Source organism: Leopardus geoffroyi, chromosome E2 (assembly GCF_018350155.1).
Source record: "Leopardus geoffroyi isolate Oge1 chromosome E2, O.geoffroyi_Oge1_pat1.0, whole genome shotgun sequence".
NCBI classification, from domain to species: Eukaryota; Metazoa; Chordata; class Mammalia; order Carnivora; family Felidae; genus Leopardus; species Leopardus geoffroyi.
In genome coordinates, this window is record NC_059335.1 from 29,114,772 (window position 1) to 29,128,373 (window position 13,602).

The 13,602-nt window shown below is 46.6% G+C and overlaps 1 protein-coding gene across 5 annotated transcripts in view; it reads right to left on the minus strand.

The window, feature by feature from the left end:
- Positions 1-13,602, minus strand: part of SALL1 (spalt like transcription factor 1) — a 16,323-nt gene continuing 2,721 nt past the window's right edge. For 4 of the 5 annotated variants that reach the window (XM_045442745.1, XM_045442746.1, XM_045442748.1 and 1 more), the window contains 2 exons: positions 2,746-6,179; positions 1-1,596 (listed from right to left, as the gene is read on the minus strand). In XM_045442745.1, the coding sequence (XP_045298701.1) occupies positions 1,156-1,596; positions 2,746-6,179 (3,875 nt within the window). In that variant the 3' untranslated portion in view covers positions 1-1,155. Of the gene's footprint in view, positions 1,597-2,745; positions 6,180-7,130; positions 7,505-13,602 lie in introns of all 5 variants that reach the window. The other variant, XM_045442747.1, reaches the window with a different exon arrangement.

The window sequence follows — 13,602 nt, forward strand, 5'->3', positions numbered from 1 at the left end:
TCTGTTGCAAAAAAAAATGTATTTGATTACTTGAGTAAAATTACAGTATCTCTGTTGTTAGTAAGTATTAAATGTTAAAGAAATTGGACCCCCCCTTTCCTTTCAACTTTCCAAGAAAGTGCATGTAACAGTCCAATTTTTTCCTTCCATACCTAATACAAAATAAACGAACACTATACCTGCTCTCTTGATCAAGAAGAAGCATTTGCTCTTGTAAGGAACATATGTACATTTTAATGAAAGTGATATTTCTTATTGTATATACAAGAGCATCTACATTTTCTCCACTGAAGGTTGTTCAAGATGCTATACTTAGCAGCATTGTGAAATTCCAGCACAAATTTTCTATTGTGAATATACCTACAAGGCAAAATGTTACGTCTCAGTTTCAACTACCAAAACAACACTTGTATTTTCTCTAAAGAATTCTGCGTGCTTATTACTGTACAGAAACTTATCAACATTGAGGACGACTCAAGTAAAAAGCACAATACAAATCGCAGTTCAAAACGGAAATGGTTAAATCTACCAAAAAAAAAAAAAAAAAAAAAAAAAAGCAGGTTGAATTTTAGAGTAAAAAAAAAAAAACCCAAAAAACCCAAAAAACCATAAAACGAAACAAAAAAACCCCAAACCTTTCAAAGAACCACATTGATCAGTCTGTACTTCCAGTCCTTTGCTTAAATTTGTTTAGAAAGATTAGACAATGTGTTTGCTGATAAAATTTCCCAGCAGGATCAAAGTGTACATTTATATACAGACTTTATTAGAGATCTAATGCATCACTGAGGCATTGCATTAACACCAGATTCATATTAAACCGGATATAGAAAATAAGTTAATGCCAGATTAAGACCGCCTAGCAGGGCAACTTGTGATTGCCATAAATGTTACAGCGCTCTAGTCAATTAGTATTTAGTCCAAAATACAGAAGACCAAAGTTAACGCTTGCATTCTGTTTGCAAAGCAAGGTTATATCACTAATAAATAAGCTTTCTTATAACTCTAGAAGTTGAACAAAGTACAAAAGAATGTCTTCATCATGTTGTAGTTCATAGATCTGGGGGCACCAGGAGGGAAGGGGTGTGGTGGGGGGGGAGGCAACAGTGGGTCTCCTTCTGGAAGGGGGTTGTTATTTCCCCAGCCAGGGTTGCTTTAACTTGTGACAATCTCTTTGCTGTCCTCCACGAAGCGGGTGAAACGGAAGTTGGTTCCGTTCTCACTGCTGGCCATCTTCTCCAGGCCGGCCAGCGGAGCGCTGGGCTCTGAGTTCTGGAGCTTCTCCAGATTTCCCGTCAGCCCACTAATAGGTGAGCTGCTCCCGCTGCCGAGGCTTCCAGGAATTGGAGGGATGCCGCCATTCTGAATGACGGAGATCTCATTGGCCTTCATCGCCAGCCCGTTGGAGAGTGCCGCTGCATACTGATTCCAGAAGCTGGAAGGATCCCCGCTTCCTGACCTTGCCGCCAAATCCTTCTGGAACATTTCTGGGAACTTGACAGGATTGCCTCCTAGAAATGTCATGGGGCCATCCACAGAGAGCCGCCGACCCCGTCGTGCAGGCGTGCTATTCCACATGTGAGTGCCCATGTGTACCTGAGAGGAGGGCAAAGGGGCGGGGGTGGGAAGGGGGCAAAGAAAAAAAAAGGGGGAGAGAGAGAGAGAGAGAGAGAGAGAGAGAGGAAGGGAGAAGCTTAATAGTTGAATCTGTCTCCACTCATATCCCAACACCCGACAAAGCAAGTGGCCTACATGTCTATTCTTATTAAGTGCCAGATAGTGGAGAAGGTAACGGGAGCTGTCCACTCCGGCCGCCTCCTAATAACGCGCTCGCTTCTCCCCAGCCCTGGGCCGCCTTCCCTCTTCCTGGGCAAAGATGCCGGCCTTACTTACTCTTTTTTTTATTACCCGTATTTAATTTATAATGGCCTCCAGCAGGCCAGGCTGTCGCAGATAGCTCCTTTCAGGGTTAGAATTGTTATGTCCACTCTCATTGCAATGGTAAGTATTGTATCTGACACCCTTTACCCTATAAACGTCCTCTGCAGATGGGAAGAAAGTACCCCTCGCAGATTGCCCATCGCAGGGCCCGTGCGCGGCGAGAAAGAGCCAGAAAGTAATTATTCATCTCACATTACTGGCAGCGATCTCTAGAGAGATACTCTGTCAACAAAAAATGTACACAGTGAGAGCACTCAACTGTTGCTCTAGAACCTAAGCATATTTGCTTTATTTCCAACACATATCGGGAGGAAATGTATAATCAATTATCATAATACCCATTTAGCCGAGCAGTGACGTGATGGTTTTTAGGAGAGCAAGCCACGCTGGGCTGCATACTTGTGAAAAACAGATGCATCCGCTGAGGAGGACTGTAATTATTAAGTGATACGGGCTGCTCGCAGGCCACGTGGAGGTCTTTAATCAATACCCCATGGCAACGCCGGGCTGTCGCCCTTGGTAGGTGAGGCAATTCATTTGGTGCACTTAGCGAGACAGCAAGAGATGGGCAGCTGCTTCGCCGGGGCACCAAATTATTCAATGTGCTCTCACGGCCAGCAGGCTGCGGCCCGCCCCGAGACACCTGCCCCGACCCTGACCCGCGCGGGCGCCTGGCCGCGGTGGGCCACGTGCCGCAGGTGCCCCGGAGAGAACGCCCTCTGCCTGCCTGGTTATCGGGGCTGCTGGCTGGCTGGGAGGGTGGGGGCCGGGGGGGGGATGTGAGGGACAGACAGAGTGAGGTACCTTCAGATTGCCTTTTGTCGTGAAAGCTCTCCCACAAATAGTGCAAGCAAAGGGTTTCTCTCCAGTGTGAGTTCGCTCGTGAATCTGCAGGGCACTCGACGAGGAGAAGGTCTTGCCACACGTGTTACAGTAATGCTGTTTGGGGGTTCTCCTGGGCAGAGCCGGGAGCAGAACTGGGGACGTGGCAGAGGACGACAGAGGCCCAGAGGGGACGTGACCGGTGGAGGTGTCCTTGCTGTCCTGAGGCGTGACGTGCACGAAGCCGTTGACCTCTGTCTTGATGAGAGATGACAACGAGCTGGCGGGGATCGCTGCCGAGTTCTGATTGGGGCCGAGGTTGGGGCTGGGCTCAAAGAGCTGTGATGGTAGGTCCCGCATCTGATGTGTCAACATGTGCTGCTTCAAATTACCCTTTGTGGAAAAGCCGCGATTGCAAACCGTGCAAATAAATGGTCTCTCTTTGGTATGACTTCTGTAGTGAATGTCCAAGGCACTCTGACAAGCAAAGGTTTTGCCACAAATGTCGCAAGCAGTATTTTTAAATTTACCCCGGTCTCTGAAAGGGAAGAGGATCCCCAAAGAATCTTCCTTGATGATTTTCTCTGCGTGGCTGGACGTCAGATCCAGAGCCCCACCGTTCACCGGGGTGGGGGACGGGCCGTTGGCGAACTCGCTCGGGACTGCCCTCTGGGGCTTCTCCTCCGCGCCGGGGGACTTGCGGAGCTCCTGGGTGCTGTTGGACGGGGACAGAGCCTGCATGGAAGAGGTAGACTCTGAGATGGCCGGGCTGCCCGCACTCTGGCTCTCCATGTCGCCGCCCACCGAGGACGAATCGTTGGTCAGGACGTCCCCCTCGACGGAGCCGTTCTCCACGGACTTCAGGCTGGCCTGCAGCTGCTCCGCCAGGCCGGCGCTGATCATCTTCATCTGATTTTCCAAAGCAGCGATGCTTGACATCTCTAGGGGCAAAGGCGAAGAAGATAAGCTGTCCTGGGACGCGTCCGCAGACTTGGGCGTATCGGGGATGCTGCCCTCAGGACAGTCCTCCATGTTTTCGTCGGAGAAGGTGTCCAGGTCGTCGAAATTCTTCTCGTCAAAGGAGCCCGTGTCGGACTCCATGGACTCGGGGTAGCTGTCGGGGACTGGGGTGTTGGGGATCTGACCTCCCATGTGCATTCGGATGTGCTGCTGCAGGACCACGGCGTTCGTGAACTTCTTCTGGCAGATGGGGCAGGAATGCTGGACTCTGAGCGGGGGCATAGCACGGTGGACGCTATAGTGGGTTTTGAGGTTCCCTTTCGTGGTGAAAGCCCGGCCGCAGATCTTACACTTAAAGGGCCTCTCCCCGGTGTGCGTCCGGTAATGCATCTTTAGGGCGCTCTGACAGCTGAGGACCCGGTGGCAGATGATACACTCGTTGGGGTCAGTGGCCTTCTTGTCAATGTTCTCTACCAACTGCTGAAGCTTGGAGGTCTCTGATGCCTGGGCCGAGTCCAAGAGCCCCCCGAAAGGAAACTTGGCCTTGAACTGCTCAGACATGAGCGGCAACAAGGGGTTGGTGAAAGCGGTGGCCCTCCCGGGGCCACCGTCGGCCGTCGCCACCGCCGGGGAGCTCAGAGAGCTGCCGCTGGCTGCCGGGGCGGAGCTGGGGGCCACGGTGCCGTCCTCACTTTTGCCACCGGAGGGTAGCGCGGGGGGCCCTTCGGCCTCCTCTGCGAGCCCACCCGGGTTTCGCGTGGCCGCCTCGGGGGCCCCGGAGTCACTTTTGACTGAGCCCGGGGGGCTGCTGGCAGAATGGCTGATGGGGATCGGGGCTGGCTCTTCGGTCTTGATGAAGGGTGTGAGGCTCGGGAGGGTCGGGGGCAACGGCAGGCCGACCGAAGTGGTCAGAGTGGGCAGGACCGGCTTGGTGTCTAGCCAGCTGGTGACCGGCTTCTCCGGAGGAACGGACATGCCGTACGGGATGCCAGTGCTCGTGGGGATATTGTCCAGATGCTCAGGCACGGGATAGGGGTTCATCTGGATATGAGGGTATTTCTCTTTGTGGCGCTGGAAGTGGACTTTGAGGTTCCCCTTGGTGGAGAACCTGTTCCCACAGATGTTGCACTTGAACGGCCTCTCGCCGGTGTGGGAGCGCAGGTGGATCTGCAAGGCACTGTCGCTCCCGAAGACCTTCGCGCAGAACCTGCACTTGTGTTTGAAGAACGCCTCATCCGAAGCGCTTTTCGCTTCGAAGGCGGTGACATTTGGTGGCTTGCTTTTTCTTTGCTGGGCCAAGGCGGACAAGGGGTTTAAGTCCTCCGCAGTCGTTCCGATGTTGGGCAAAGGGCTGGGGAAAACCGAGTTAGCGGGGGCCGGCTGAGGTAGAAGTGCACTGGATGCAGGGTTTAACAAACTGCTTATTGCAAAAGCTGGTGACGACGATGCCGAGGCTGCGGGGTGGCTGGCGTGGGAGGCGCCGGCGCTCGAAGCCGCTTTTTCCGAGGACGGGGTGGTCACCGCTGCCGCCAAGATGTTAATGCTGGGGGAAGCGCCGCTGTTGGGTGGGAGGGTGTGGCCAGAAGTGCTCTGAGGTAGCTGGAGGGGGGGCAGCTGTTTCACACCGCTGATGTTGGCAGACTGGCTGGCGAGGCTCTGTGCCAATCCAGCTGCCGCCGCCAGCTGCTGAGATAAATGGGAGCTTAGTGTGGACAAGGGGTTGGCAGATGTTCGTAAAGTACCTTGAGAAGGACTCGAAGATGTTGGCAAGTCTGCGTTCTGAGAAGCCAACAGCAATATTTGGTGACGAATCTGCTCGATCAGTTGCAGCTGGTGGATCTGCTGTTGCTGCAGGGCGAGGAGCTGCTCCATGAGGGCCGGGACGGCCGGCTTGCCTCCGGAGGCCCCGCCGCACCTCGCCTCCTGCGAGAACTGGGCCACCGCCACCTTGGTGCTCTGCAGGTTCTCGATGATGACGTTGCTGTTGATCACGGAGAAGTTGCCCAGTGTCGTCAGGTCCCCGAGTTGAGGTAGAGAGGTTGTGATCGCTGAGGTACCTGTGGAGGGGCCGCCGCTGCAGCCTGGGGTGACCCCGCTCCCGCCCCCCCCCAGGGCGCCACCGCCACCTCTGTTAGCCGCCACCGGGGCCTCCACCTCCATGGACTCTTCCCTGTCGCGTCCGCCGTGTTCCGGAAGGTCGCCGCCGTCGGCCTGATCCGTTTTGTTCACGGTGTCATTCATTTGTTCGTCGGGGTTATCGGGAGGGGGACTGGGAGTGAAGGTGTCGGGCGGGGTGGCCGGGCTCTCATTGACGATGAGAACTAATTGATTTTTAGTGCAGTTCTTCTTGTGGAGGAGAAGATCCGATAACTCAAAGAACTCGGCACAGCACCGGCCACACACGTGGGCGTCCTTGCTCTTGGTGGTGCGATTTGGTTGACCTTTCTCTGCGTCTCCTGCAAACATCAAAAGGGGCAGGGTTAGAAAGGGGGCCGGGCCACACAGGGTCACCCGTGCCTTCGCAACAAGAGGGAGGTTGATCCATTGTTTTCTGTCTTCCAAACTCAACACTCTTGCCCCTGGAAAAGCAGTCGATATTACCCAAGAACGTTCATAATTAAATCTTAGGGGTGTGGAGGAATCCCTGTCAATCCGGCATCTCAGATAGCCACGGTCTTCAGATAATCCATCAAAATATAAAATACTACGAACTGAAGACATCAGTGCATAATGCAATTCCATAGGCCACTATTGATTTCCAATATTTTATACACCTTATTGTCTACTCATCCAGAGAGGGTCCAGCAACCATTCTGAGGACTTATTAGGCTCTTGAGTTTCTGTCAACCTTATTCATTTTCAACTGATTCAGAGATATCTGTGACAGTTTGTTCTGTCACTAAACTAATTTGTAGTCATTCAGATTCCAATCAGTTGTTGACAAGGGACGGGAGAGAAATGCGGATCACCAAGCTGAGGACTGACAACTTAAAAATCACCTCCAGCCCCTACCTAGAACCTGAGCCGAGGCCTACCCGTGACAAACACGCTTTAGCCACACCAGTAACAAATCCTCCAGGCTGCTCAAGACTCAGTTGAATACAAACAAGAAAGCAGCGCGCACGCACGCGCACACACACGCACACACGCGCACGCGCACACACACACACACACACACACAGACACAACGAAGAGAAACACAGTGATCATAATCTGTTACAAGGCCTGCCTGGCACCTATACATCACCCCGTGGCATGTTTATTTTTAAAATTAAAGAATGCAACCCTGGCTACCATTCCACCGTTCAACTTATATATGCCATTGTGCTCCAAATGGCAACGTTACGCCTCTAAATATTTCATCAAGAGTGCTCTCTATATCTATAAAAAACGAGCACAAGATTTACATTTCTGATTCAACATCAACTTATAGAAGGATGTGCAGTTAAGGGGAAGGGAGGAAATAATTCTTGGTTTCGAGTTTGCAAATGCTGTGCCATTCTCCTTGTCTGAATGCCTTTAAAAACAGTTGGCTATTCGGTGTTATCAATTGTTTAACAGATTGTTCTGAACCTTTCATTATGAAAAATCCCTTTATTTCATGTTTGTTTCCACTGGTTGCTCAGATTTCTTCTCACTAAGATCCATTTGTAAATTAAACATAAAAATCTCCAACTGCAAGCTAACATCCTATTCAAAGACAGGATGGAGGCTTATTGTTTGCCCAGCATGGGGAACACCAACTTCTGTTGTACAAATGGTGTGTGGTCATCTCCGAAGGCTGTGAAAAAAAAAAAAAAAACTGTTTAATTCAAGGATTACCTCCCTGCATGCTTTTCTGCAGAACTGAATCAGATAATAGTTAGTTTCCATGACTTCCAAATTGAATCTCCCAAGAAAACTTGCAAGGGGGGGGGGGGGGAAGAAAAAAACTAATTGCAAATATGAATAAATACCAACTCAAAATGTTGCTTCTTCGGTAAACGTAAGAGGCAGCTCCTAAGGGTCAGCCATTTGCCTCTTTGTAGTAAACATCCTAAAAAGCTTCAGTAGTTTTGCGTTCCGGAAAATACAATGAATACCTAAATACTAACTTCTGGAAATTCCTTTAACTCTATTGGCCTTGCATGGTGCCCGAGTTGATGAGGAACCCGGGTGAAGTATGCCAAATGTAGGCACACTTTATTCACTGTGAGTGTTATCTGAGTAGCTAAGTTATACTCAACAAGCTAGCTTTTCTAATAACACCCATCTTTTAATCTCCACAAGGGTACGCAGCAAAATGCACTAACAATACCAAACAAATCTTGGCTGTGGCAGAAAATACCAATAATGATTCAGTTTTAATTTAATGTTTAATCATCTTAATTGGCACCGGGTTCCTGTGCACATTCAAGGTGCTGTTTTAAGCACGTTCTGTCTCTCTCCCTGCCTTAAAATAATGTAAACAAAATATTAAAGGAAATTCGCTGCAGTTACGTCGCTTAACTTGGGACAAAAATAATGTGACAAAAATTCTGTTTAAAGCTTCTTATTTTGACAACCAATTTTAAATGATGCATCCATTTCAGATGCTTATTTTAAACTGGGAAATGCAATTCCTAATATATTCAACAGAAATGTTATTTCTTTCTCTTTGCACATTTCCATATGTAATGGTTATGTTTCCATCTCCTTTTACAGCCAATTATGAAGGAACAAAAGCTATTCTGTTTGTTCACACATTTTCAACAAAATGCATTAAAACTATTATGTCAGCATGTTCTATTAAGCTCTGCATTCAGTGGAAAATACTTTTCAACCAGCTCACATTTATCAAAACATAAAGCCACTTTAAAACACAGTTTTGCTTGGTCAGCTGGGCTTAGACAAATAATGACAGATTCAGGACTAAATAACTAGCAAGGGAAATCAGAAAACTGACTTCATCAATTGTACACATTACAATGTAGTTGCCTTCAAATATTTAGCACATCTGTGTTCACGATTAAAGGGCATTTTAATTCTTTATAACTTGCAAACATCTGATATTCTCATAATATATAGACAAAATGAAAAGAAGCTTACTTTACAGAATTTCGCTGATTATTACTTTCCTGGGCTTGAATTCTACATTTGGGCTGCTTCAAGGCTCACTTGAGAATTTTCAAGTTTTTCCAACCTGAACATTTTTGTATTTCAGGCCGTGCTAACTGGACGGAAAATAGAGGCGCTTAAAAATATGCCTGCTTGCTTCGAAGAAAGACGGTGTTAAAAAGCTGCCTAGGTTTCAGCTTGGATTTTCACAACATTTTAATAAGCTGACATGTGATTCCACTGCCGAGTCAACTAATTTAATTTCCGGATGTTTATGAACACCAAAAAAAAAAAAAAAAAAAAAATTCTGGGTATCTATTTTGATTTATTTCAAAAGCAGGTGTCGCTGTACTGTAATAGCTCTTAACTTTAAATGTATCTGCATTCTGAACTGAACTCCAACAAAGACGCTCAACAGCAACAAAGACAAAACATGAGGACTAGTTTGAATCTTTAACTACCAAAGGGAGTATTTTAAGTTGTAAGACACACACACACACACACACACACACACACACACACACACACACACAAATGTGTTCCAATTCATTTTTCTGACCGGCTGCTATCTTGTTTCTCAATAATCTGTTACACAGGATTGCAACTGGTGATCCCATTATAGTAAATACAGTTGCCTTGTTCCCTGTGCTATGGTGAAAATAACATTCCAGTTCCTTCTCTATGGGTTCTGCATCCAAATTAATTTTATGAGCCCAGTCACAAAGGAAAAATTTAAGAAGTAGTAGTTTTCTGAGCATGCACACACACAAAGATCTCTGGCATTTTTCTGGGATTTTTTTTTTTTTTTTTTAGAGGGTAAGGGGGTGAACTTGTAGCTCCATTCAGTTTATGCTAAAACCCCGGATGTTTCAGTTCTCGTACTATTTAGGTACTTGACCCCCAATTCAAATTTGTCAGTTTTTCATCATCTCAACCACACATTGCAGAACAGGAGGCAGAAAATGGAAGTGTTCCAGTGTATCTGTCTACTGTGAAAACAAAAATAAAACTATGCCCCACACGGCAAGGTTTAGCCAAGCCAGGAAAAAAACAAAACAAAACAAAACAAAACAACCCTATTCTACCACATTTAGTTTTCTTTTTTGGAGCTCTTCAGAAAGATCCTTCCCTTTACTTTCCACTGCCTTAAGATCACATTAACGTTTTTAATGGAACCCCTCGTGATTGGGATTGTGGAGCCTATAATTTTAACAGGCTGTTCTTTCCTGGAGACCCATTTGGAGAGGCCATCAGCACCGTTTCTGACTGATTGGTCTTTCACCTTTTTATTATCATCATTATTGTTCTGCACCGATCTGGGAAAAGCCTCCACCTGAATGTCGAGCTCAAGATGCCAAAGAAATGTTAAACACTGCCACATATGCTCTGTATATTCTCCGTAATGTCTGAAGTTTCCTCTATGTGATATGCAACCAAATGACACATTTACTGGCCCGCTTCAATTCCCTCCGTGTTCTGGCCGGGACTAGTGGATTCTTGAGTGGAAGACTACAAGCGAAGGCTCTGGAAAAAATAACAACACGGTCCAGACACGCCTTTTTAAACAGTGATACAAGCCCACCTAACGTACACAATCTGTGTTGGGGGAAAATGTCTTCCCCTCAGATGAATCAAACTGAACGCTAGATGGGGTTCCAGTTGCAAGGGTTTTTGTTCAAAAACTTCTTTGTGGCTTTCCTATTCCAGTGACGCGTAAAAAGAGAGACTCCTTAAGGCGAGATCTCAACTTTGACTACATAAACATTGGCAAAGGCACAAGAAACTAAATCCCTGTTGTTTGAGGGTAAAACTGAGCTATGGGAACTACCTGTCAATCTTCCCCTTTGGGGGTCTGGCATCTGAGGGTGACAGGGGAATAAGGTTAGGAAAAGACACCAAGCTGATAAGGTGAAACTAAAATAAACTACTAACTTCCTGCTAAGTGACTAGGAAGACTGAATTTGGGGGTCACTGGGAAGATACTGAAGGACATATTATGATCTGGACCTTGTCACCTCTGCATGGGAGGAGGCTAGCAAAGGTTAAAACAGCTCGACACATTAGCTTTTGTAAAGCCTGGCACACACACTTTTTTCTGCTGGGGGGAGGGGTGCTGGGGCTTAGGATAATTTACCATCTTTGCTAAACTGCTAAATCACTGCGGCTTTGGTAATCGAAGAATATTTTGGACGGCGTGGCTAGCTGTACCAGGACAGGTCTCAGAAACACCGAATTAAGACCGCACGAGGACTTTGTTCCGGTTATGAGCTTGGCTTTTAACCATTTCAACAAACTTAGCAAACTGCGATTCGGGGCGGATCTCTCGCGCTCGCACTGAGATCCCCACATGAGAGATGTGGGTCTCTGCCTTCTAAAGGGCTCTGGGTGGAGATGAGCTGCTACCTGCACACGCAGAAGTGAAATAAAGTCCCCAAAGAATAACCTACAAATTGGCCCTTGCACCTATAAACCATAGGAGAAACTTGATGTACGAGAAACCATGAGCTGTTCACTATCACAGATTTACTTTTGCATCCAGTCTCTCGTGCCCCACTACACTTTGCTTGTTGTGTGTGGTTTTGCCATTTTTAGAAAGTATCTGCGGCCCGAAGCAAATCCCCCAAAACTGCATTTTCTCACCCAGAATCTTCCATTATGCCACAAACTTAAAATAGGCCTGATTACCCATGAATTCTTTCCAACTGCCTTATCTTGCAGGTGTCGGTTTTTCAAAAAAAAGCAATTAATTATAGTTCTCTGTAACCTTTTGGGCCCAGAAATCAATGTGTTGCCATTAAGCTGCTCACAATGAGTAAATTACTTTGGTAAATAATAGAATTTCATTATTAATATAAATAAGAGGAATGTTTATGATACTTTATATGAGTCAGTGTTTTATCTCCAGTTCGTGAGGTTTTTATCTTTCTTCCAATATCATCTTTTCCTTGAAAAAGCTGAGCGCCACAATACTTTAATAAATGAATGGAGTCTGAATGGGGCCATCCCTGCAGTTACTTGAATCTCAGAACCACCAGCCAAGGAAGAAAACCCCAAAACACACACACACACACCCCTCTGAAACCCAGAGCTTAGTAAAGAACCCACATAGAAATCATTAGATTCTAATAGTCCCCTTCCTCAAGAATGATTTATCTCAGTACATAATTTTTCCAGTGGCAGTCATCTTTCTACAAATGATTCCAGGCTCGCTGAATATTATTTAAAAGACAAGTTAATATGTGCCATAATCCTGGATTCATAAGACATAGAAAAATTCCCAACTTTAATGTAGGGTGTCTGTGGCATTACAGCTGCACCCAAGTAGAATTAAAACATGAACATTGGAAGACTGACCAAGTAATCTTGTTTTCTTGAACTTGTTCTGATGGAGTTATCCGTGTGGCTGTTGAGCATGGCTATGGCTTTCTTTGTATGCGTGTGCACACACATGCACGCGCGCACACACACACACACACACACACACACACTCATGCTTGAGTGAGGCACTGTCTTCTAAAAATTTAGGAACCTGTATACATGTGACAAGAGAAACCCCCCAAACAAAACTAAAAACCAAAACAAACCAAAGACAACACTCCAACCCCATCAACTCTTTCAAGTGTGTGTTATGTGTGGGGACATGAACAGACACTGCTGAATTCCTTGTGGGAAAGATGGTGACTTTTGAAAGGGAACTCCCAGAGATGTCATCTACTCTGAAGTCCGTTTATCTCCCAACTGCACCCAAATAAAAAGATGGGGAGTGTGCAAGGCCCTCCTGTAAGTCAGACGCTGAGAAGGATTAGTTGTGTACTAATATTCTTACAACATACTAAATCCTGTAACCCTATTACAAAATCTACCCTCTAGGCAGCTTCCCCCAAACTTATTGTTCAACCATGTAAAAACAGTCATAACCTAAAACCATTACCACCGAAGAAAAAAGGGGTGGGGGGTGGAGAGAGGTGAGAAAGAGAGGAGAGCGGCTCTGGACACAGTGCCCCTAACACTTTACTGCTTCTTAGGACAATGAATCAGCTTTAGGGGAGGAAAAAAAAAAAAAAAAAAAAAAAAAAAGGAAGAAAAAGGAAAGAGATGGAGGGAGGAAGAAAGAATGAGGAAAAAAAGGAAAGGAAACTTGATTCAGTTACTTAATTAACTTACCTCAAAGCTCAAAGAAACTAAAAAAAAAAAAAAGTCTAATAAATAATAATGGTAAGAGGTAGTGAACTCCTTTTATGCCATCGCTTTATGAGAAGCCTTAACTATTAAAAATTCCGGATTCAGAAGGCGACAGGCGAAAAGGCAAAGATGTACCAGACATCATTTCTTCCCCAAGCCCGAAGCCCCGAGTCTTTGGCTGCCTTTTTGAAAATGTGTGAAATCGGTACAAATTTACAAAACAAAACACAAAACAAAACCAAACCCGAAAAAAAACGCTTTCTTCTCCTCCCGTTTGGTTTTTCCTACAAATATTGGGAACTTGAACAGTATTCCGGGGCGGAAGGGCTCACCAGAAACTTTAGGAAAGGTGGGTGTGGGGGCGAGAAGAAACCAGCTGAGAAAACCGGGGAAAATATTCGGAGCTGTTGCTGCGGCCTTGGGTAAATTTCACCCCGATCTACCTCGCATTCCCGGTTTGGCCTCGAGTGGAAAGCGGGGTTCGGGGGCTCAGCTCAGAGGACTAAAATCGCAGAGACTCGGGTAAGGCTTGAAGCTGGGGAAAGTACTGGGGTTGGGGGGGTGCAAATATTTGTAAAGCCATTTTCTTAACGGGTCTCAGTTCTCCCCAATTTCTCACAG